The sequence below is a fragment of the Panthera uncia genome (genome assembly GCF_023721935.1).
Source record: "Panthera uncia isolate 11264 chromosome B3 unlocalized genomic scaffold, Puncia_PCG_1.0 HiC_scaffold_1, whole genome shotgun sequence".
Lineage (NCBI taxonomy): Eukaryota > Metazoa > Chordata > Mammalia > Carnivora > Felidae > Panthera > Panthera uncia.
The window spans coordinates 46,219,068-46,244,455 of record NW_026057582.1 but is presented as its reverse complement, the minus strand read 5'-3'; the positions used below and the strand labels follow the sequence as shown (position 1 = coordinate 46,244,455).

The 25,388-nt window shown below is 42.9% G+C and overlaps 1 protein-coding gene across 1 annotated transcript; it reads left to right on the top strand.

Annotated features, from left to right (window-relative positions):
• Nucleotides 1–1,121: 1,121 nt before the first annotated feature.
• PTGER2 (prostaglandin E receptor 2) lies at nucleotides 1,122–24,863 on the top strand. The gene is made up of 2 exons (XM_049612779.1): nucleotides 1,122–10,788; nucleotides 21,802–24,863. Exons 1-2 carry the CDS (start codon nucleotides 9,946–9,948, stop codon nucleotides 22,021–22,023), a joined length of 1,065 nt encoding a protein of 354 aa, XP_049468736.1. The 5' UTR covers nucleotides 1,122–9,945; the 3' UTR covers nucleotides 22,024–24,863.
• The last annotated feature ends 525 nt before the right edge of the window (nucleotides 24,864–25,388 follow it).

Below are 25,388 nucleotides of genomic sequence, written 5' to 3'. Positions count from 1 at the left end.
CATCCTCCCCCCACACTCCTCTTAGGCCAGGTTTTTCTCCCCACAATTCCACTAAAAGTGCTCTCAGCAGAGTCACCCCTCCTGCAAAAGTCAGTTCCTGCTTCTCTGCACTCATCATATTAGACTTCTCAGCAGCACTGGTCCAGCCTACCAGGTCCTCTTTATTCATTCAACACATAATCTTTGAGTGCTTACTATATGCCAGGCACAGTTCTAATCCTTGGGACACACCAGTGAAGTAAAGGGACAAAGATCCCTTCCCTCCCTAGGAACTGGTAGTCTATCAGAGGGAGGTGCTTAACAAGAAAAACCCAATAGATAACTAAATTATGTGATATACTGAAATCAATAAATGCTATGGAAAAGAGAAAACAAGTCAGCAGTGATCTTATGAATTTTCCTTTAAAACAATTATGACTATAACAGAACACACCCCCTGTGACAACAATATTTAATATCAAATCACAGGATATGTCAATATATCCCCACATAATGAAAATGAGTCACATTTTCTTTTCTTTTAAGGTTATTTATTTGAGAGAAAGAGTGTGAGCAGGGGAGGGGCAAAGAAAGAACCCCAAGCAGTTGTCAGCACAGAGCCCTACATGGGGCTCGAACTCACAAACCGTTAAGATCATGACCTGAGCCCAAACCAAGAGTTGGCGCTTAACCAACTGAGCCACCCAGGTGCCCCATGAATCACATTTTCCTCTTATATCCTTCTTGAGTCAGTTTCTCCCTCCTACTTCTGGATTTGATGTGAGAAGACAGCAGAAAAGAAAAAGTAGAAACAAGGGAGAAGGGAGAGTGGGGAGATGGTACTTCATAGTTTGTGATACTATGTGTTGGGTACTGGGTGCAGGGATCAGAAATGGAAGTGTCCAGACCTCCAGGGCATAAGATGACTCATTTGTCACTTCTTTTTAAAATTATGTCAAATTAACACTACTTTCTAGTAGTGGCAGAACTCAAAGTATGATAGCATGGTCAAGGAGTAGAATTTTCTATGGGTAATGCTTTTGGTTTCATTTTTTATTGTTTCTAATATTAGAGAGACTGGGGGAGAGAGAGAGAGAGCGAGCGAGAGAGAGCACAAGTGAGGGAGGGGGAGAGAGAGAGAGAGAGAGAGAGAGAGAGAGAGAATATCCCAAGCAGGCTCCACACTCAGCGTGGAACCTGATGTGGAGCTCCATTGCATGACTGTGAGATCATGACCTGAGCTGAAATCCCAAGTTGGACCCTCGGGGCACCTGAGTGGCTCAGCTGGTTAAGTGTCTGACTCTTGGTTTCAACCTAGGTCTTGATCTTACAGTTCATGCGTTCAGGCCCCGTGTTGGGCTTTGGGCTGACAGTGCAGAGCCTGCTTGGGATTCTCTGTCTCCCAGTCTCTTTGCCCCTCCCCCACCTGCTCATTTTTCTGTCTCTTTCAAAGTTAATAAATAAAAATTTTTAAAAAAGAAAGAGTTGGACCCTCAATCGATTGAGCCACCCAGGCACCCACTATTTGTTTTAATCTTAACATAAAACAATTATGTTAAAATAGTAGCTATAGTTAGTATAGAGTTCATACTAGAAGTGGCTGATGGTTTGCAAAATGGCTGCAGTCATTCCTCCTTCCTGTGTACACATTCCCATCAGGAGTCAGGAGATAGAGTCTACTTCCCAGCCCTTGAATCCAGGCTGGCCTTGGGACTTGGACTAATAGGACATGGTGAGATGATGCTGTGAACCTCCCAGTCTGGGCTTCACAGCTTCCACCTGCTCCCTGTTGGAACACCATGCCACCACAGGGGCCAGCTCAGGCTAGACTCTAGGAAAATGAGATAAGGCCTGCAAGCCGGGTCCTCCTACACCAGCCACTCCCCGGTCTAGCCACCAGATGGCATTAGCCACGAGAATGATGGCAGACCAGACCAGCAAAGAACCACCTAAATCCATCTAGCCCAACATTACTGACCCACTAAATCGTGACAAAATAAAATGACTGCTTTAAGCCATTAAGTTTTGGAGTGGTTTGTTACACAGAGATAAATAACTGATATAATAGGTTTTAAATATTATTTATTAAGGTGATAACATTATTCTTAAGTTGAGCATTGACCCTTTAATAGGACTGAATTTGAATAAGGAAGTTTAATCTTTGTGGAAAGAGATAACAGTGGAGGGGCATCCGGCTGGCTCGGTTGGTAGAGCACGCAGCCTGATCTCAGGGTCATGAGTTCAAGCCCTACAATGGGCATAGAGATTACTTTAAAATAAAATAAAAGAGATAACAGTGGGGAGAACATACTGGAACCTATTTTTCTATGAAAAGTTCACTATATCTTGGTTTAAGTGTTTATTTTTACAGAAATAACTGTATGAGTCTCCTCATTCATTAACCATTGTGGACACCTTCCATGTCAATGAATGCAGAGGTATATTTTTAAATAGTTGTGTAATACTTCATTGAATAGATACACCTAATGTGTTTATATAACTTCCTTTTTATTAATGTTTTATTTTTGAGAGAGAGAGAGAGTGCGAGCAGGGGAGGCACAGAAAGAGATGGAGACACAGAATCTGAAGCAGGTTCCAGGCTCTGAGCCGTCAGCACAGAGCCGGATGCAGGGCTCGAACCCACAAACCACGAGATCATGACCTGAGCCAAAATCAGACGCTTAACGCTTAACTGACAGAGCCACCCAGGAGCCCCTACATAACTTCCTTTTACTTGACATTTAAGTTAGTTCCTAAAGCCAACGTATAGAAGGTAATGAAAGGAACTTCTTATATTTACAACTTTGAGTATTTAGCCTCATCTGTTTGCTCCTCCCTAAAACAAGGCTCTCTGTGACCCTTCCTATAGAATTGTTATAAAAATTAATGAAATGTGTATGAAGCCTTCAACAGTTTGGGGGATATAGGAAGCCCTTAAAAATGGTAGTCTTTTCATTATTATTATCTGATTATAAGCTTCTTTAGGGCAGGGACTATATTAGCATCTCTCAGGACCTGGCTCTATTATAAAACAGCTGGCACCTGCTGAGTGCTTCGTATGGGCCAGGCCCTCGGTTCAACCACAGCCTTTAAAAGTGTAAGTCATATTATTATCCTCATACTACAGATGAGGAAATTGAGACGCATAGAAGTAAGATAACTTGCCTAACGACAGAACTAAAATTTGAATTCAAAGAACTCAGAAAACTCAACACCCCCCCAAAAAAATAATCCAATTAAAAATGGGCACAAGACATGAACATTTTGCCAAAGAAGACATCCAGATGGCGAACAGACACATGAAAAGATGCTCAACATCACTCATCATTGGGGAGATGCAAATCAAAATAATGAGATATCACCTCACACCAGTCAGAATGACTAAAATTAACAAGACAGGAAACAATAGTTGTTGGCAAGGATGCAGAGAAAGGGGAACCCTCTTCACTGTTGATGGGCATGCAAACTGGTGCAGCCACTCTGGAAAACAGTATGGAGGTTCCTCAAAAAGTTAAAAATAGAACTACTCTATGATCCAGCAATCACATTACTAAATATTTATCCATAGGATACAAAAATACTAATTCAAAGATATGTGCACCCAATGTTTATAGCAACATTATCTACAATAGCCAAGTTATGGAAACAGTCCAAATGTCCATCGATTGATGAATGGATAAAGAAGATGTGGTGGGTGTGTGACACCCACACCCACACAATGGAATATTATACAGCTATAAAAAAGAATGAAATCTTGCCATTTGCAATGACATGGATGGATCTACTAGAGGGTAATAATGCTAAGTGAAACAAGTCAGAGAAAGACAAACACCATATGATGTCACTCATATGTGGAATTTAAGAAATGAAACAAATGAGCAAAGCGGGGGAGGGGGAGAGAGACCAACCAGGAAACAGACTTTTAACTATAAAGAACAAATGTATGTTTACCAGAGGGGAGGGGTGGGGAATGGGTGAAATAGGTGATGGGGATTAAGGAATGCACTTGTGATGAGCACCAAGTGATGTATGGGAGTACGGAATCATTATATTGCACCTGAAACTAATATAACACTGTTAACTGACTGAAATTTAAATAAAAACTTAAAACCAAAGCAATCTCACTCTAGAACCCCTGCTCTGAAAACTATACTGTGCTGCCTCAGTAAATATATGCCTTAATAAATTGTTGCTGAATGAATAAATAATGGATTATAGATCTCTAGAGTGCAATTTCTGGATCTCAGAGCACGCACATTTTTAAAGGCCTTTAATGCATATTGTAATATAAGCTATTCAATATACTTTATACTTTTTAAAAATTTTTTTAATGTTGATTTATTTATTTTGAGAGACAGAGCATGAGCAGGTAAGGGGCAGAGAGAGAGGGAGACACAGAATCCCAAGCAGGCTCCAGGCTCTGAGCTGTCAGCACAGAACCTGAAGCAGGGCTCAAACCCACAAACTGTGAGATCATGACCTGAGCTGAAGTCGGACGCTTAACTGACTGAGCCACCCAAGTGCCCCTACTTTTAAGTTTTTTAAAAATACAGTGCAGAAAAATTTAGATACAATATTATCACATCCATGAAAACAAAAAATGCATAGAATAAAAAATGAAAGAAACACATCAAAATGTTAAGAGTGGTCATTTTCAAAGGATACACATTCATAGATGACTTTTTGCTTCCTTCTAATTTTTCCAAAATTTCTGTAATGAGTTGCCACGTTATACAAACAAGCTGAATAACTATAGCCTTATTCTTGTGTTATGTGTGGTTTTCTGCCCTGTAGTTGGTTTTGTCCTTGGAAGGCAACATTTCTCAGAAAAGAGAATTTTCATTACTATATTGGATTCTTTGTTCTCTATCAATCTTAGACAAGAAATAAGAATCACAGGCAATCTACCTTCCTGACATTATTGGAGTGACTCATTTGATCGAACTCCTGGAGCTAATAAGCAGCTGTGATATTTCCCGTCTAAAGACAAGAGAACTGTTGTACTCCTACATCCGTTTGTAAAGCACTTTGTATTGACCCAGGTTTTGCAAAGACTTTATCAAATTGTTTCTCAAACAATCCTATGAGGTTGTAATAAGTCTCACCAAGCCTCGGATATACACACACCTAGGTGAATGTAAATGTTACAATTTGGCATATTAACCTGTGAATTTTTTTGCCGAGTACTTGGCTGATAAGTGAGCCCTTTGCCTAGTTTTAGCAGCAGCTAGGGTATGCTATGCTAACTGCCTCAAAGAAAGAACAATGTAACAGAACACAATGTTTGGCTTAGGACTTTTGAAAGACTGGAGTAGAGGAGACCTAGGTAGAGGAGACCTAGGTCAGAGATGAGGAAGAGTAAAGTTGTCCTACTTCTTCCCCACCTGGGTCCACAAGCTGTGAAAGAGAGAAGGGGAAGTTCAAAAGAAAAAGAGTTAGCTTAGATGTGAACACTGGAGTTTCCTAGATAATGTGGCCCTGCACCCCAGATCCCAGAGAGGTTTGAGGTATCCGAGAGCACAGAAAACCCATGCATCTCTTGATAGGTAAATGGGGCAAGCCTTGCAATGGTATGGAAAGTGTGTGAATATTTCCAGTGAGCACAAAAGTAATGATAACATGGAAAGCAGGGTGACCAGAGGTGATTAGTCTTTAAGCTCACTCTTTCTTCTGCCAAATACAAGCTGCTGTTTCAGTTCTAGAATTTCCACTCCGTTTTTTTTTTTTTTATAGTTTCTATTTCTCCACTAAGATTCTACCTGCCCACTTATAGTTAGTTACCTTTAATTTTTTTTTAACCTATCTCAAAGTTGGTTTTTATTAACTGTGTTTTGAGGTTTTTTGTTTTTTGTTTTTTGTATTTTTTTTTTTGGACCCTTTGGTTGACATTTTGTTTCCACCTTTGTAAGACAGGGACTTCCTGGTGATGACAGAATTGTGTTAAGGGATGACAAAAATCTAATGTCAAAGCAGTCACTTGAAGTAGGGCAGGGTACCATCTTATTAGAATGGTGTGAAATGCGTGATTATTTCCAATCTTCAAATAAGGACAGTTGCAAAAATCCTCGTGAAAAATATAAGGATACATCTCCACTCTTCCTGATCAGCCTCAAACAACTGGCAAGATCTTAACAGTAGAACTGGAAGATAATTTAAAACATTAGCGTCTAACTCCCTTCTTTCTGCCAAGTAGAAAGGACACTCTCCTCCAGTGATTTTTTTCTCAAAAATTTTTTCTAATGCAGCTTCCTTGCATTTCCTAATATAAAGGTAATACATATTTATAGAAAAATCAGTCAAAACAAACAGGCATGAAGAAAAAAGTACTACCCAGAGAAATTACTACTAACATTTTGCTGAACATCCTTCTAGATGCTGCTCTATGCAAATGCTTATACATATCATTTTATATGAATGAAATAATATACATGCTTTTAACTCAATATGTGGTAAAGATCATTATCAAGAACTACAGATTCATATCATCCTTTTCAGCAACACTATAATCCATTGCATAGGTATATCAAAATTTATTAAACAAGTCCTCTATGGAAGTCCTCTAGATTCTTGCAATAACGAACATTCTTTCTGCTGTGCGTATATGATAACTTTGTGTATTTGTCAGATTATGTCTCCTGAGGCAGTACATTTCTTTAATATTATTTCTGGGCTGAAGCATATTCAAAATTTGTGATAATTAACAGACCATTCTCACCAAGAAGGCTGTAGCCACACTCACACTTCCACCAATAGTAAGCCCATTTCTCTCTCTCTCTCTCTCTCTCTCTCTCTCTCTCTGGTCATACTGGATATGTGTAATCTTTTCAAATTTCACCAATATGTCAGGCAAAAAGTAACATCTAAATTGTGTTGGGTGATTTGCCAGGGAGCTCTAATGCAGTATTGAGGATGGATATCTTGCCATGTACTCCTTTCTGGCTTTAAATGGACAATGTGTGCAATATGCAGGGGTCTGTAATGTAATTGAGGTGGTCTGGCTTCCATACTCCTAGCTTTGCACTAACTTTGTATGTCCTTGGGTAAGATCATCAACTTTTCTGTGCCTCAGTTTCTTCAAATGCAATGGGTGCAACTTGGAATGGGTGTTCTTGCCCTTCCTTTCAGGCTCCACAGAGGGGATAGTAGGGAATGCACTGTGCACAACAGTGGACAAGTGTCTTGACTAACCCAATGCCACTCTCAGCCCGTTCTCCCCTGCCTGTCCCTACTCTGGAAGAAGCTGGAAATGCCCAATACCCTCATCTCAGCTTCCTATGGAGCTAAGGAGTGGCCAATTTACCATGTTCTGGCTAAAGAGACACAAAGGGAAGTCTACTGAGGTGCTTCTAGAAAACTAGCTTTCTTGATGAAAGAAACAGGCACGAGAGAGAGAGAGAGAGCTCACAGGAGCTGCCTCTTTCTCACCCTCCTCTTTCAATGCAGACTTCATGCCTGGACCCACGGGGAAGTGTGGTAGCTTTATACTGGGTCAACTCAGCTGAGCAGGATCTGTTCTTCAGAATTCTGCATGGTTTCAAGGTTAGCATTAGCCACAAGAGAAGTGCTGTATGTGATGGAGAGGGCAGTGGCAAAGCAGCAGCTATGGTTTTCATGCTCTGAAGGACAATGCAAGGGCTCCAGGCACAGTGGTGTCTCTAGTACATTGTCACTCATCTGCTGGCTCACCTTGCTGGTGGGTCTCCTCCTTCAGCTTCTCCGTGTCCTAAGCCAAATGCATGTGCAGCCCCATGAAGGATGCCAGCTTCTTCTGCAGTATGCCTGTTACCAAGGTCAGAGGTAGTGAGGGACACACACAAATCCAGTCTGTCTTAGAGGATTCTAGTTTTTCATGAATTCCAGTTAGCCCCTGCAGGTTCCAAGCCTATACTTGCTTTTATCCAGGTCTAGCTTTCTACCCTGACTGCCATTCTGTCTGACCTATGGTGACTTCACATTCAACACTAGAATCAAAGACCGCAAACAGCTTTGAACAGACTTCTCAATGAGCTCCCACAATCATGTAAGGTCTGATGCCTCATTCTCCAATAGAACTTCTGTGATGATGGAAATGTTTTGTATATGAGCTGCCCAACGATAGCCACTAGTCACATGCATGTGGCTATCAAGCACTTGAAGTGTACCTAGTGCAACCGAGAAACTACATTTTTACTCTCAGTTCATTTTAATTCATTTACATTGCCACATGTAGCTAGTGGCTACTATGTTGAACAGCACAGATCTGGTGCCTAACAATAAATCTGTCATTCTTCATCACTTATAGTGGTTCTTTTTCTCTGGTTGAATCCTGACTGGTGACTACATGGGGAAAGAACATGTAGACTGAAAGCCATAGGTATGCTAGGAACGAAGGGCTGGAGAACAGAAGGAGGTGGGTCCTGAGAGGCCCACCTACCTGTGACTGCTGAACTCCTTATTTGAGAAAAATAGACTCCCTGTGAACTTGTCCTTTGGGAGCCCCATCTCCATTCCAATTCCCAGACCAAGTATCAAGGTGAGCTAACATATTCATGGCGAGCAAGCAGGCTGTGGTAAGATGTATTCTTCAACAGGTAATTTTTTCTTTCTTCCACCGTGACAACTTTTTCCCCTTGCCTGTTCCCTATGCAGATCCTTCCACCTCCCAGTCTTCCTCCCGTCCCCAAGTGACTATGACCTTCCTCACAGGATAGAATTACCCCTTTTCGACCATCAAATTGGATTTTGTTGTTGTTGTTTTAAACACCAGCCCATTTTCAGGAGTCTGCAACTGTGACACGTTTGTCAGCCCTAGTTTCTATAACTGGCCACTTAGTAATACACTTTACCAGGAATGGGTCTTTCCAAATGTGCTCTGCACAGTTAACATGAAAAGATTAATCCTGAGCAACATTTTCTCTCAGGGCCGATCTTGAGTGCAGAGCCGCCGTGCGGTGCTTTCCAGCTGTGTTCACAAACACAATTCCACACATCAGGAACATTTCTCTTTTTTCTTTTCATTCTTGCTTGCTTGCTGAAACGAGTGGTTAGCCGTTCTGGTGTTGACACAGAAAAAGGCAAAATGCTGGCAACCGAATCAAAGCCGACAATGCAACAGGCAGCTCAGCGGCGCGCCTGGTTCGGTTCCTCACACCCACCAGGCGTACTTTCAACTTCCTCCCAATTTTGGTCCCGGCCCCTTGGCTTATCTTCCTGAGAATGTTAAAAGAAAAGAAAAAAGAAAAAGAACACTGATCTTACTGCAAGCTGTCTTTAGGGTCTGTTGTTCCCTTCTTATGCACACGGCCGGGACTGGTCCTCCTAACTTCTCCATTGTCTGGTGAGTCACTCTTGCTTTCCCGTTTTCGCCTTCCGTGAATTCTGCGCACACCCCACAAGTGCCCCGCTCTCGCTCCCAGCGCTCCGCCTGGGCTCAACGATTCCTAGCCGTGCGGCTTCCAGCACCCACTCCCCAGGGTTTGGGTGGGAGCGGGGCCACAGCGCAGCTCCAGCCCAGCGCCCGCGGGGCCGGGCCGGGCCGGCGTTCGGGGTCGGGGCCGTCTCCTCCCCTCTCCCCGCTGAGGACCTCGCAGTGAACTCTCAGTGCCCCCACGGGGCGGGACGCGCGCGTCCCACCTCTGGGGCAGCTTGCGGGCGCTAGCCCTGGGGACGGTGACTCCGCTTCTGAGTCCGTCCCCAGGCGGGTGCGGAGTGGTGGCGGCCGCCCCCTGGGCGCGGGGCCGCGGCCGAGAGGAGCCCTGATCGGCAGAGGAGCCCTGAGCGCCGCCCGGATGCTGCAGCCTAGTGGCCTCTCCCGGAGCGACGCGAGCCCTGGGGCCGAGCCTTTCCTGGGCGCGCTGGGGGCCGGAAGGGGGCTCTGGACTTGGATCCCTCCCCCTTTCCCTCTGCGTGCGGGAGCGCTCTCAGACCCTCCTCCTCCCAGGTACGAGCCGGGAGAGGAGGGAGCCGCTCTCCTGCCGGCGCTCCACCATGGGCAATATCTCCAATGACTCCTGGCCCGAGGACTGCGGGTCCCGGCAGTGGCTCCCCTCCGGCGAAAGCCCGGCCATCAGCTCGGTGATGTTCTCGGCCGGGGTGCTGGGGAACCTCATCGCTCTGGCGCTGCTGGCGCGCCGCTGGCGGGGGGACGCGGGACGCAGCGCGGGACGCGGGAACTCGGTCTCCTTGTTCCACGTGCTGGTGACAGAGCTGGTGTTCACCGACCTGCTTGGGACCTGCCTCATCAGCCCGGTGGTGCTGGCTTCCTACGCTCGGAACCAGACCCTGGTGGCTCTGGCGCCTGAGAGCCGTGCGTGCACCTACTTCGCCTTCGCCATGACCTTCTTCAGCCTGGCCACGATGCTCATGCTCTTCGCCATGGCCCTGGAGCGCTACCTGTCCATCGGGCACCCCTACTTCTACCAGCGTCGTGTCACGCGCCGCAGCGGCCTGGCAGTGCTGCCCACCATCTACGCCGTCTCCCTACTCTTTTGCTCGCTGCCGTTGCTGAACTACGGGCAGTACGTCCAGTACTGCCCCGGGACGTGGTGCTTCATCGAGCACGGCCAGACTACGTACCTGCAGTTGTATGCCACCCTGCTGCTTCTCCTCATCGTCGCGGTGCTCGCCTGCAACTTCAGCGTCATCCTCAACCTCATCCGCATGCACCGTCGGAGCAGGAGAAGCCGCTGCGGGCCCTCCTTGGGCAGCTGCCGGGACGCCCCTGGGGCCCGCAGGAGAGGGGAAAGGCTGTCCATGGCGGAGGAGACAGACCACCTCATTCTCCTGGCTATTATGACCATCACCTTTGCTGTGTGCTCCTTGCCTTTCACAGTAAGTTAAGCCACTTGGTTTCCATAGCCCGGCTCTGGGCAGCCTTCTGACTCACTTTTGCGACTTGTAAGAATAGGTCCTAGGGAGGCCTAGAGCCTTCTCCTCTGGCTTCTCACCTTTACCCCACTTCCCTGATCCCCTAACCCGCTGACTCTATGCTATAGTGTTTCTTACACCTAGTACAGTCCCCTGAAAGGGAGCCTTGACCCTCCACTAAGCCAGCCCAGACCACTGTCAGAGGGTTAAAAGCCACCCCCACCCCCACCCCAGCCTTGCTAGCCTGGCTCAGTGCCTGTGGAGGAGGCAGCCCCCTCCACCTTTGGATGGGTATCAGTTACATCCTGACTTCCCTGAGCTTCAGGTCACCTTCCTGTACCTCCTACCCATGGGTCTGTGTTCTCTGTGCTTTGACTTCTGTTTCCCCCAACACACAATGTGGTGGCCAACCCACAGCATTCCAGCTGCCATTGAGAAGGGTCCCTGTTGATAAAGTCAGAGCATTCATTACTTGTCATAAAAGTTCAGCAAACAGTTCACAAGTTTCCCAGTTTACCTATTGGGGATGTAACTCTTTCTGGCCGTGAAAAAACGTGGACCTCATAATATGTCCATAATACTAATTAAAGGCAAAGTTGGTTGCTTGGAGAAACCCCTCGCTAAGCTTTTGCAGTTCCTCTAAAGAAGGCATTTGTACCCTCTTACAAAGTATTCTTTTCATATCACTGTCAGAAATATCTACAGGGGTTCTTCAGTTTAGAGTCATATGCTTTATGAGCACAAAGCCACACACAGGAATGGCTGGTCCATCTCAGGGTTGGGAGAGTTAGGCATGTACAGCATGTGCCATGACCCAGCAGGCCAGAGGCTGCCTGGGGAACTGAAGATGGGTGCCTAGGTTCAGGGATGGGTGCTGGCCTGGTTTGGTGCAGGCTTAGCAGTCAGCTCTATAATGCTGTGAGTTTGAGTCTCCTCTGGTGGAACAGGTAGCAGAGCCCGGAATGTGTCTGAGCATGCACTGGCCTCATACTGGAAGCTGGGGACTGGGAGTTTCACAGCGCCACTTCCCAGTCTTCAAAAGAACAAGGCTGAGGGGCGCCTGGGTGGCTCAGTTGGTTAAGGCTCCGACTTCATCTCAGGTCATGATCTCATGGTTTGTGGGCTCGAGCCCCACATCAGTCTCTGTGCTGACATCTCAAAGCCTGCTTCAGATTCTGTGTCTCCCTCTCTCTCTGCCCCTTCTCCGCTTGTGCTCTATGTCTCTCTCCCTCTCTCTCAAATATATATATGTATTTGTTTTAAGTTTAAAAAAAAGAACAAGGTTGACCCTGAGGGATGTAAGCAGTTGGCCATAACTCCCTCCTGGCACCATCTTGGAGAAAAGAAGAGATGGATAGTGCCTACCAATAGCAGGTCTGACCTGTAGAAGCTAGAGAAGTGACTTTATCATACTTCCCGCCTCCATCACTGCTTTTGATTACTTGCATATACTCATCCTCCAGGGTGGAAAAGGATGCCTTGCCCCCTAAATTAACTTGGATTCATAGCTATGTTCTCTTCTCTCTGGTCCCCATTGTCCTCACACTTCTACCCCATTCTCTGTTGGAGCAGAAACTGGTCTGAATCAATAAGTTACACAAAGGTGCCCTCTTCTGAAATGAAGTAGGACCACGAGAGGCCACATCTTCCATTCCACCCTGAACCAGGGAGTTTGTGCAACAGAAAGCTGTGATATAGACACTGACATGGCTTCTATGCGTTTCTTTTGTTTTACTAGTAGAAATGTTTGGTGACATAATAGGAATTAAATCACCTTTTTTTTGGGGGGGGGGTCAGGACTAATATGCAGAACATGTGTCTTTGAGAGAAAGAATGTCTAGTTCCACTAAGCAACTTTGAATACAACTCAGAGGGCATAAACCCTTTCTGATGTGGGCAGTGTTGGTCTTGGCCTGGTGCGAATTGGGAGGTCAGTTCTTGGAGTTTCCTCTGTGATCTTTGAGTGCATATATATAAAAATACCCCTTCCCAGCCAATTAAATACCTTGGGAATGGGCTCAGAGGGGACCACAAGCTTGTGAAAAGGATTGTTATTCCCTAAGCCCTTTAGAGGAAGACAGCAGGAGGAAAAGGTCTCTCCTCTGATCATGACTAATCCACTGCATACAAACAGTATAAAAGATAAAAGCAGTGATTTTCAACAGGTTCCCGTTTTCAAATAAATTTGCCTTTTATCATGAGATCTCGGTTATTGCTGTATGTTGATTTTCAAGCCCTCTGTGTATACATACACATATTCATATGAAAATTTATTTTCCCCCTTTATTTACTATTAAGCCAGAGACTGCTCCAGAGTTGCTGGATGCAAGGGGCTTAGAGCCTAGAAGTCCGGTTAGAAGGAGTGGGGAGTAGGAGATTCACTTTGAAGCTGTGTTTTTATTTAGATCGCCTGTTTATGGGTTGGGGACACCAGATGATGATTATGAGGGCACTTTATGATAGTGGCATTGATACTATCAGCAAATATTATCCAGGTTTGCTTCTGCATGTATGCATGGCAAAGATTCCCAAAGAACAGGGAAAAAGCCTAGAGTGAACATAATCAGAAAGTCAGACACTGATTCTCACCTTGGGGCTAACATGACAAGTTATGCAGATGAAGTGTAGGTAACTCACTAGGCCCCAAACAGGTATTTGAACTGTACCTTAAATGGGAAGTATCAAGTCGTCTTTTTTTTTCTTCTAATTTTATTTTATTTTTGAGAGAAAGAGAGAAACTGGGAGAGGAGCAGAGGGAGAGGAATGGGAGAGAATCTCAAGCAGGAGCCATGCTCAGCATGGAACCTGACTCAGAGCTCTATCCCACGACCTGAGATCATGACCTGAGTGAGCCAAGCCCAAGTCAAGAGTTGGTGCTCAACTGATTGAGCCACCCAGGTGCCCCTCAAGCCATCTTTGAATAAGGAAATTTACATTGACCACTCACTAATTTGCTTTGTCAATAGATTATTGGTGCTTGTTAGAACCTTTCATTTACATAGCACTTGAAACCTTATGAAATGCTGCAGTATCCTGATTTAAGTTATTTCATGGAGAGCTTATCTGATGATTTAAAAATCACAGCTACTGTTTGGTGCATACATTCTGTTATTTCAGAATGCTTGCCATGGGCCCTGGGGGGCACCTTCTGCTCATGTCCTTTTTGTCTACTTGGCCCACACGAAAATTGTGGTCAGAAATGGCCTACACCAATCTCCCATACAAGGCAGGAATCATTTCCACGCATCCTAACCGGGACAAGGCAAAGACCTGTGATTGCGTTCAGAAGTTCTCCTGTTCCTCTAACAGAACACATGCAGTCCAATAGAAATACACTTGTGCCACATATGGAATTTGTAATGTTCTATTAGCCAAATAACAAAAAGTAAAGAGAAATGGTAAAAATTCATCAATTTTATTTAACCCCAAATATCCAAAATATTATCACTTCAAAATGTAACCAATGTAAAGCGATTATGAATGAGCTATCCCAACCAATTGTCTTCCTTGTGTCCCCAGAAAGTACTAGCAATCTACTCTATCTCTACTCCTTCCTCGGGATAACAGAGCTGCTTTCTGTGTCCCTCAAAAGCGGACCACACCACTCCACTGGCCCAGTAAAGAGGAGATTTGACAGCTGTGTATCCAGTGGGGCACCAGCCTCTTCCAGCATGCCAGGAGGGAGGGGAGTGGGGAATTTAGGAAACCTGGAACTATTTATGTCAGCCATTGTCCCAAGGTGTAGGCAGGTTAGAATTACTGCTTGCTCCAAGAACATGAGTCTAGGACTTCCAAAGGTTGGAAGTGGAACTAGCAAAATGTAAAATGCCCAGCACCCTGTAATGAAGTCAAGCTCAACCCTCAAATATCATTATTATCAACATCAAAATGGCTAACCTTTTGAGTGCTAATTTTTACATACCTAACTTATTATCTTCACAGCAACCTGTAAAATAGATAGTATTATTGTTCCCATTTTACAGATGAGGCAAATACCTTACCCTGGGTCTGACAGCTAGGGAGTGTTGGAACTGGGGTTCACAGCCGGGCAGTTGAAGCACAGAGCCTGTCCTCTTAGCCACAGTACTAGCAGAGAGAAAGTACTCATTTCAGGGGTTGCATATGAGAAGATTCATCCAACTTTTCACAAAAGAATGGTATGGACGTTATAAATATCTGGACCGCTTTGTCTCAATTCCAACTTGTTCACTTTAAAAATAAAAGGCAAAGACCTTTTTCTGCATGCCAGATCAAGGCGCTGGGGCCAAGTGTGCGGTTTCTTTTTTCTTCTCCACAGTCCTATGAATTAAAAGGCTGAGATGGAGATTTAAGGAGACTGGCTAATATAAATGTTGGTCTAAATTAAGAAATAATCAGATTACCCCTCACATAAAATCTTCTGTTGGTACACATAAAACATTTCTTACGTGATAAAAAAAAAAACAAAACAAACATGGTATTTTCAGGAAATGACATTATTTTGGCTGTCCAATATGAAATCATGCATGGGACCAACAACATATTCCAAACTGTTTATGTACTAAAGGGATAGTGTATAAATTAATGAATTCCTCCTTATGTTGATCAGCTGTTGTCATCATTTCACAGAGATAAATAGAAACTTTCTTCCTGAAATGGAACAGAACACAGAAAATATATCAGACCTCCAATCTTGCCTCAGATAATGTTTGTATTTTAATTTCCAGCCCACATCAAGCCACTCAGTCCCTACATTCCCAATAGCTGTGGATAACTGCTGGTCATTTTAAACTGCTTTCCACTTGCCATTAGAATATATTATTCAGTTCTGAAGTTTCAAAAGTGAACCGTTGGCTCATTCTAAAATAATGTCTTCATCTTTTAGAAATTCTTTAGGGCTATAATTTCTAGGCAGTCTGATTAGTGGAAATATGGTCTTCAAAATACAGAGCAAACTCAAGTAAACAGTACTGGAGTTTTCTGTTCATTCCTGGAACTCTTTATGTAAAATGTAACATGAATGGGGGTTGTAAAACATACGAAATTTGTCAATTACGTATGTGCAAAATATCACAATGCTAGTAAGGATGAAAGAATCTCAGAACTCTTCATGCATAACCACAATTAATTTGTTTGGTAATATTTTAAGTTCTATCCATGAACAGCTGGAAATCCCTTTATCATTTATGCATCACCAACGATGTGTTTGGGGATTAGTGAAATCATTTTAAGACATGTGACCTTTTAAGAGAATGTTCCTTTAGGGGTGTCTGGGTGGCTCAGTTGGTGAAGCATCCGACTTCGGCTCAGGTCATGATCTCACGGTTTGTGAGTTTGAGCCCCGCATCCGGCTCTGTGCTGACACCTCAGAGCCTGGAGCCTGCTTCGGATTCTGTCTCTCCCTCTCTCTTGGCCCCTACCCTGCTCACATTCTGTCTCTCTCTTTCTCTCTCTCTCTAAAATAATAAACATTAAAAAAATTATTTTAAAAGAGAATGTTCCTCTAAAGTAATGTTTTTTGACACCTCTTCCTTCACCATTATAAAATGGTGGTTGTGAATAAAGACACAATTACACTGAATTTTTAAAATTTAGACAGCAAGAGCCATAGTTCTTCTCCCAAAAGAAAAGCTGCACATTATGTCTACACCCTTTAAGTTAGTCATCACTGCTCTTTCAGATAATTGAGGCCAGGCCCTCACTTTATAGAAAAACAGCTTTAGGGATGGTGTATTTCTTTTTTGGCATGTCAAGAGTCCATCACAGTATTAAGTAAAAAAAAAAAAAAAAAAAAAAAGAATGGAATGGCATAGCATAGAATAGAATAGAAATGGTGAGGGACTCATCTCCCCACAGTGTTCAGGAGGACAGCAAGTCTCTTTCCACCAAGGCTTAAGACCCAGTTAATCTGCAACTTGGTCGGCTCGGTTTCCGTGGCTTCTCCTGTCCTCTATTTTGTGGTTTCTGACCACCATTCCCCTCCCTTATCTTGAGCTCACATCCACTGTGCCTCAGTTTATATGGCCAAGATACACCAAGCTTCATTTTTCTCAGAATAATCTGCTGCCTAAAATTGCCCCCTCCAACGGAACACTAGGCTTAAGTCTTCTGCAGTTAGGACATATGGGTGATGGGAAGGGCCGGGGATAGGGAAAGTGCATGTGGGGAGGGCCAGAACTTCCCCTAGACCAGGGTTCTTCTTGCACAACACGGGCAGCACATGGATCACTTTCAAATCATTTGCAAAATCTTGTGTTTATAGGAGTTCGGGGTAGATGTTCCACAGTGTCTGTCCTTTTCTCAAAGAGTTAAGGGCCAGCACCCTGGAATGTGCAGGCCCAGAGCTCCAAACTTTAGCATGAACTCTCTTTTGGGTCCAGTCCCGGGATCACCTGAAGCACAAGGCAGGGAACACTCTTTAGTACTGGAGCCATATCCCTGCCCCAGTCTTCCTAGGGAAATAGGCTCCCGTCCCCTCTACCACAAAGCACCTATGGTTTGGGGGAAGGGATTTCTTTAAAACATCATATGCCTGGAAAATAACGTCCCCCCAAAAATTCTGTGTTTAAAAAAAGTTTTTGGAGTATAGTGGACACCAAAAGTTTTTTAAAGAATGGATTATACAAAACCATAGGCAGGATACCCTAATGTCTTTCACAAGGCAGGTAAACTTATGACAGTCTCTGCCTGCAGTTTAACTGTAAAAAGTGTGAAGGGGGAAAAAAAAAGCCCCAAAGAAAGACAAGTAGCTACTTAGCTATAGCTGTGGTTTTTAACTATATAGACAGGAGCAGCGATACCCACAAACCTTTGTAACACTTTTGCAAACAAGCCTCTTACAAACCCGTAACCGGTTAGCTGTGAACTTCACGTGAGCCTTTGTATCACAGGCTGTTTACGGAGAAGGTGGCAGACTGTGTAGTGGCTAAAAGGAGGGTTTTGGTCCCACTGCTTGAGTGTGGCTCCTCCATGATTTCCCTACTTCCCTGGAGGGTGACTTGGGGCATGGTAACTAATCTACTAGGCCTTGATTTCCTCCTCACTAAAACAGGAATAATAATATTTTGCAAGTTTGTGTAAGGATTAAACAGAATGAGACTTACAAATTGCTTAGCCCCATGCCTGGCACACATAAGTCTTCAGTAAATATTAACTGCTATCCACATAGGGTTCAATTTCCAAAGGAAAATCAGATTGTATAGTAATGATCACAAACTGAATTCTGGAAGCTAACGTCATTTGTTTGACTGATGGGTCTTTTGTTGTTAAGTGTGATAAATGAATAATTTTCAGCTGTTTCAGGGGTTGGGTAAAGGTTCTAAAACAGTGGTTCCCAGCCTTGGTTGCATGTTAGAATCATCCGGGGTTGGGGGGGGGGGCGGTTAAAAAACCTGAGGGATACCCATGTTACAGCCCAGATTAATTAAATCAGAGTCTCTGGGGGTGGGAGCAAGCCATCAGAGTAGTCTTAACACAGTCCTCAGGTGATTTCAGTGAACAACCAAATAAAGTTCGCATTTGCCCCCAAATTCTGAAACCACGATGGAGTTGCATTAACAGTAGAAAAGTAGCCCAGAATCACAGTACCCAGTCAGAGCCAAGAGGAAACTTTCCATGAGAGGCTGAAAGTGTTCTAAAGAAGATAAATCTAGGGGCACCTGGGTGGCTCAGTCGGTTAAGCGTCCGACTTCGGCTCAGGTCATGATCTAGTGGTCCGTGGGTTCGAGCCCCGCGTCGGGCTCTGTGCTGACAGCTCAGAGCCTGGAGCCTGTTTCAGATTCTGTGTCTCCCTCTTTCTCTGACCCTCCCCTGTTCATGCTCTCTCTCTGTCTCAAAAATAAATAAATGTTAAAAAAAAAAAAAGATAAATCTAAAGAACACTAATTTTGATCCATACCACCTTGTAAGTACCAAATCAAACTCTATATTCTTAGCAAAGCCCTGTAGAGAGAGCCTCTGTCCTAAGGAATCAAAACTCAACTTGACTCGTTTAGATTGTTCATAGCAAATTTGTTAGTCAGGTGTGCAAAAACACGTATAAATTCTATCAGCCTTGGAAGCTGATTTCAGAGTAGCACTGAAACGTTATTAATTGATATATCCAATGTGTCAGCCTTTCATTAAAATCTAGGATCGGCTGGAGGGAGAAGGAAATGTGGAGTTATTGTTTAACGGGTACAGGGTTTCAGTTTGGGGTGATGAAGAAAAGGTTCTGGAGATGGATGGTGGCAATGGTTGCTATTCTGTGTTCTTTTACGTGATGGCCAGTCCGGTGCAGCCACAAGAGGAGCACAGGAAAGGCTCAGGAAAATAAGTTGTATCATACAGCAAACACTGCATAACACCAGAGCCGCAAGGAAGGTACTAGAGTAGATCGGGAGGCAGAAGGAGCAGGAGCCAAGGACAGCCTGGGCCTCTCCAGAGGAATATTGCCCCTGGGATACAGGACCACGTGGAGGGGCTCAGGCTTGGTTACTTTGCATATCAAAGGACAGCTCCTGGCTGAGCCGTGGGCTGTCTCTGAAGAATGGCTAGCCCTGGGGCACCTGGGTGGCTTAGTCAGTTAAGGGTCCAACTCTGGATTTCAGCTCAAGTCCTGATTTCATAGTGAGATCGAGCCCTGCATCACTCTGTGCTGACAGTGTGGAGCCTGCTTGGGATTCTCTCTCTCCCTCTCCCTCTCCCCCTCCCCCACTTCCTCCCTCCCTCCCTCCCTCCCTCTGTCCCTGTCTCTCTCTCTTTTTCCCAAAATACATACATTAAAAAAAAAAAAAAAGAATGGCTAGCCCTGGGGAGAGGCAATCTCTTCCCAACCAGAAAGGTTTTAAAATGTCAAAACATCTTGATATACAGAAAATAAAAAAACATAAACAACATAGTTGCACAACAATATAAATGTACTTAATGCCACTGATTTTACACTTGAACATGGTTAAAATGGTAGATTTTTATGCTATGTATATTTTACAATTAAAGACAAACCTAGGATCCACAACATCAAAAATGGTGAGCTCTGGGCAAGAGACGAGGACCATGGGGGTGGGGGGTTGGGGGTGGGGGAAGGAAATGGTGAGGTAAAAAAAGATAAAACTTATATCATGAACTTCAGGATCCCTGAAGTATGTCACTTTTCCCAGTGTAAAAGAAGAAATTATCTCCTCCAAAATCTTGGTCACCTCATGAAATACAAATTTTAGCATTTCTAAAAATTGCCCAGTATGATGGATGAAAGGGAAAGGAAACAAATAGTACAGAATTGCTTCATTCTCTAAAACCATTTTTCACTTCTCATTGCTCTCTATTGCTCTCTAATGAGATCAGGAACTATGATACAGGTCATTCCCCACTGAAAACCTGACTCATCTTCATGTGTGACACTAGAGTGCTGAGCCCTGTCTACACTGCCCGCTATGGCTAGCCAGCTCAGGGTCATCGTATGCTTTGGCCAAACTAGATCATAAGTTCAGCTATATACTTTTTCTATGACAGAATGTCAGTCGTATGTGTGCGTGTTAACTAATATATTTTAATCTACTAGACTTTTGTACACCATTATCTTGAAATTCTAATCTTCAAAATTGCTCCTTGGATATACCATATAAGTACTGTTTATTTCTCATCCAAAATAGTTTGGCTGACAAGAAAAGTATTGCTCTGTTGCATATTCCCACCTAACTTTCCTTTTCTCTGTATAATCAGGGAAATCCACCATCAATTCTTCTTTTTCCTTGCTCATCTGCCAAGTCTTTCCTCCATTCCCTATTCCAAGATTCTCTGTCATAAACACCTCTGGCTGCCAAACCTTCCTGCTCTTGTCCTAACATAAGCAACCCAAAGATGACTACTCTTCTCCATCCCTGCAATTTGCTTTGTATATCCAATTGCCAGATGCCTGCAGAGTAAGTACCAGGAGGAAAGGAAAAAAAACATTCCTTTTTCTGGCAAAGGAGCCTGGAGGAAAGAAGTCGCAGCTCTCTAACTCACAGGCTCCCCCTGGTAAGAAAGTCCCTATAACATTATAAAGAACTGGTTTTAAAGTCGGGTGTGATTTCCCTTTGTTTTCCTCTTTTCAGTAAGCCATGTGGGAGTGTTTGATCTTCATGGAGCATGTACTGTTCCATTCCTTTGAATCTGACCAGAACTTGCATTGATCCCCAAATATGTGAGGAATCAGATGGGAATTGGTATACCAGTTTGAAAACATTGGTCAATGGGCCAGCCAATGTGTCAGCTTTCCAGTATTTAGGAGGTTGTTCTAAGAGCATTTGTTCTAAGATAGGCTATAGCCATGAATGTAGCACATGGCTGAGCACTCTCCTCACTGTCAAGGAAGTTGGAATGTTTGTCCCAACTCTGCCAACTAACCAGCCCTTGGGGACTTGGGAAAGTCACCTGACTTCTCTGCACTTTGGTGTCCTCACTGAAGGAGATAATGACAACTAACATTGTGGGGTACTTACTGGGTGAGCACTGTTTTACATAGCTTGCACATATTACTTCTGGTCATCCTCCCAAAAAACCCAAGAAGTAAGTACTGTTTTCATTATCACCCATTTTACAGATGTAAAAACTGAGGCACAAAGATATGTTTTCTTACCAACGATCCCAAAGCTATCTATGGACCCAGGATTCAAGGCCAGGCAGTCCCATGTCCAGAACCCATGCTCTGGGTGACTTCTCTCCCTGAATTGTGATAATTAAGTCAGATTAAGTGTTTGGATATAAATGTAACATATTGTTACTAACTTTCCTGAAGTTCACGTCCTCATCTGTCAGAAAGAGACAATGCTTACATTTCAGAGTTTTTTGTCAAGAATAAACATGGAAGAATGAGATTCTGCTACCTATCTTTTACCACTACTGGCACACACACACACACACACACACACACACACACACACACACACATTCTTAAATCTTAAGAAATTGCACGTCGTCTAATCCCATCCACTGCTACAACATAAAACTAATATAATTTTTCCTTTTTGCTTCTTACAGATTTTTGCATACATGAATGAAACCTCTTCCCGAAAAGAAAAGTGGGACCTCCAAGCTCTTAGATTTTTATCCATCAATTCAATAATTGACCCTTGGGTCTTTGCCATCCTTCGGCCTCCTGTTCTGAGACTAATGCGTTCAGTCCTGTGTTGTCGGGTTTCATTAAGAACACAAGATGCAGCACAGACTTCCTGTTCTATACAGTCAAATGCCAGTAAATAGATTGACCTTTGTGGACAGTAGTTAAGAAGTGCTTAGTTAGCCAGCATCTGGAAGATCATTTTGAAATGGCTCCTTGGAGAAATGAAAAAAGTTAGTTTATAAACAAAGTGAAGCTACCCTAATAAAACAGAGTAAACAAACATTTCAGCAGCAGTTTGTGCTACAGAGGTGCTGACAAGGCACTTCACAGAAGGTGTCAGGAGAATACATAAAAGCTGCCCTCGATGAGCATGTTACATGGCCTTTGAGAAAAAACCAACTGCATTTAGGATCCGGTTGCCTTTTGATTTAAGCTTTCCTGTTGAATGAGAGCATATGTGGTTTTGTAATTTGTTTAAAACCCTAAGTAGTTACTGTGTGTTCAATTTCAATCATCTATGCTACTGCCGCTGTAAACATACGGTGCACAGTCAGGCCAGAGAAAACTTCACATGTATTCTCTACGAAGTCCATACGAGGAAGCAACCACGGCTGGTGTCTTGTGATTGCTTAAGAAACCCTTTGTTTGGCCAGTGAATTTGGAAATCACAGGCACTTTGTAGTGTCGTATTTGTGCACGTGGGAGGACTCCCTTGTCACTACAGTATTATGCGTGGAAGAGTAAGTAAGCTCAGCTGGTTAACGTCACCTTCTCACTACTCCTCCGGAAGCTGGGTGTCAAAGTATCGGGTTATTTATTTTATAATGTCCGTTGTGCCGACAGTAATGAAGAACACTTTCAGAATTTTCCTCTCAACAAGAAATAATAGGCTATTGAGAGAGTTAATTCTGATTAATATTCTTCATTCTATTTCCAGGGAGAGGCTATGGGGCTATGTCTGCAACCAAGTATTAGAATTAAGAATGGAAAAATCTGATCAATTCTCAGTAAACCCTGAAACTCTTCTAAGGCTCATGCTGAGGCTGTGACTAACATCTACTTTATAAGGTGACTGTTGTAGCAAAACTCATGCATCTAAGTTTTTATCCAGGAAACATGGTTTGACTCATACTATATAGGAAATAATGCAACAGTGAGTCATATCTTAATATGTTTCTAAATCTAAATGTTTGCCATGGTATAAAAATATACCAGCATTAAAATATTTCAGCAAATTTGCACTGCTTAATCATCTTAGTTCCTGCATAAACTCATCTGAAATGTCACAAAAATAAACTATGAAACAAAAATTTAGAAATGGAAGAGTGTTGAGTTCCCCCAAATAACAGTTTATAGAGTAGATATATTTTTTAGTGAGATAAAAGTGGAAAAATTATATTTATTTTGGCAAGTTTTTAGAAGTATGGTTTCATTGTAATTTAAATGTTAAAATAGTCAGTATAGTACTTGGTATTCGAGTCTTTTTTTTCCTTACAGCATGATCTTCAGAATAGTAGAAACACCTTATTTATTTATTTATTTTGCAGTGTGTTATTACAGGATAGCTATTATAAAAAACCAAAAAGGGGATGTCAGTTTTTTCCAAGGTCTCGTTGAGTTGCTTACGCAAAACCATTTCCTATAAGTAGTTATCAAACTAGGTGATCACTTAAAGTGATTCCAAACCAATCTAGCATCAGTATATTTTGACACAATCTATGTCAAATCAGCTCTTATTTTTAAAAGAATAAATAAATGGTTTGCTTTCCTACTGATTTAAACAAACCAGGCAAAATTTAACTTAACTGAAATCTGGACATGTAAATAAATCTTCCCTGCAAACAAGTGTTCTGAAGTTAAGAAATTGCTCTAAACAGGACTAATAATTATACTCATGGGTAATTCCTAAACATAAAATTCTAACGTTACTTTGAATATGAAAGATTGATTTATAAGATGACTATTTTTTCCTCCAAATGAAACCAAATGAAAATGTTAACTACAGTCCTTCTCTTCACCTCACCATCACCCCAAAATTCTGAAATAATGCCTGAGAACCTTAAAAAACAAACAAACAAAAAGCAAGAAAAGGCATAGTTGGACATAGTATCTCTAGTGGGAACAAAATGATTTACTCTGGGGTCCCAATATATAAAAGTTTAAGCCATTTATTTAAGAATTGGTAGATTTCTAGAGCTTTGTTTCCTGATGTACTCCTGTTCCTTGTACTGTATTAAATGGCTGAGTCCTGTTGTTCTGTTTGCACATACACAGAAGGAATTAAATGTAAAAATCCTGTGTAATAGACAATCACCTATTATTAATGGCAATTTAAAGGTAACAGAAAAAATTAGACGGGTAAATATTTCCTTTCTAAAAATCCCATCACATCAGACATATCTGTTCACGTTTACGGACTCATTTTCAACTTAAATGAAAAACACGGAGCTTAGCCTCGTATGTCAGAGAATTGAATTGTGATAAAAGAAGATGCAGGTTTTATTTGTTGTCCCCGACAGTCATTGGGATGAAAAGGGAAAAACTATGGCGGATTTTCACTTCAGAATCCCAGCTCTGACGTTAGGCGTCCAGAATTGGATGGGCCAGAGTAGTCGGCTCTGAGCCAAATTGTTCCCAGTTCCCTGTGGCCTCAGGTCATGTTTCCCAAGAGGAAACTGGAAAATTCTGGTACTAACTTACGGCCTTGAACATCCAAAGATCTGATAGAAGATACAGAAAGCCTCCAAAAGACCTGAATCTCAAAGTGGTTTGGACCCATGACAACGTAGAACCAGAACAAAGCTCTAGAAACTGCGCCAACCCAAAACCACCATGCTGGCAGAGGCTGTAAGCCCTGAGCGGCAAGCAGCGAAAATCCGATCGGTATCACTGCAGTCTCAGTGTAATTCACTTACATTCTTGGCACCCCTGTCTGCTCATGTCGGTGCGCTTTGAAAGGGTTGTCCTAATGTTCGTGTAATGTCAGCTCTGATTTGGATCAAGAAAAAACCCAATATATTCAGGGGTAAACTTTGGTGTCATTGAAACGCAGGGGAAAACAATGAGCTTGCACTTATGTAAAGATTTATTTCGTTTAGCCAAATCTCATGGTTTTCTGAATTTAGGAAGAGCCCCCGCTTGAGCCATTTACAGATGGAGATGCAGTCTTCTCTGCAAATGAGAAGTTTGTATGTGTGGACATACAGTGCCTACGCATGCAGGTGGTATTACAACTTAAATATTGATGACTATCTTCTGCCTCATCAAACACTTAACTTCATTGGATTTCCTCTCTGAGTACATGTTTATAAATACCTCCAATCACCTAACAGCATTATAATTGATTTTTTAATTTACAAAGCATTGTGATCAACTTAAGTACACACTGTGGAAATAAATGTTATTCTAGCAGCTCACTAAAGTTATAGTCTATACAGGGGACCAAAGTCATGTATTGGGCATTAATTTTCTATTTCAGAAAGTTACTCTTTTTTTTGGTGTTTTG

What these genes read in the sequence shown, in the direction of transcription:
- PTGER2 (XM_049612779.1), top strand. Translation starts at nt 9,946, where the DNA reads ATGGGCAATATCTCCAATGACTCCTGGCCCGAGGACTGCGGGTCCCGG. An exon ending in TGTGCTCCTTGCCTTTCACA is followed by an intron (nt 10,789 to 21,801) that starts GTAAGTTAAGCC and finishes TGCTTCTTACAG; the next exon opens with ATTTTTGCATACATGAATGA.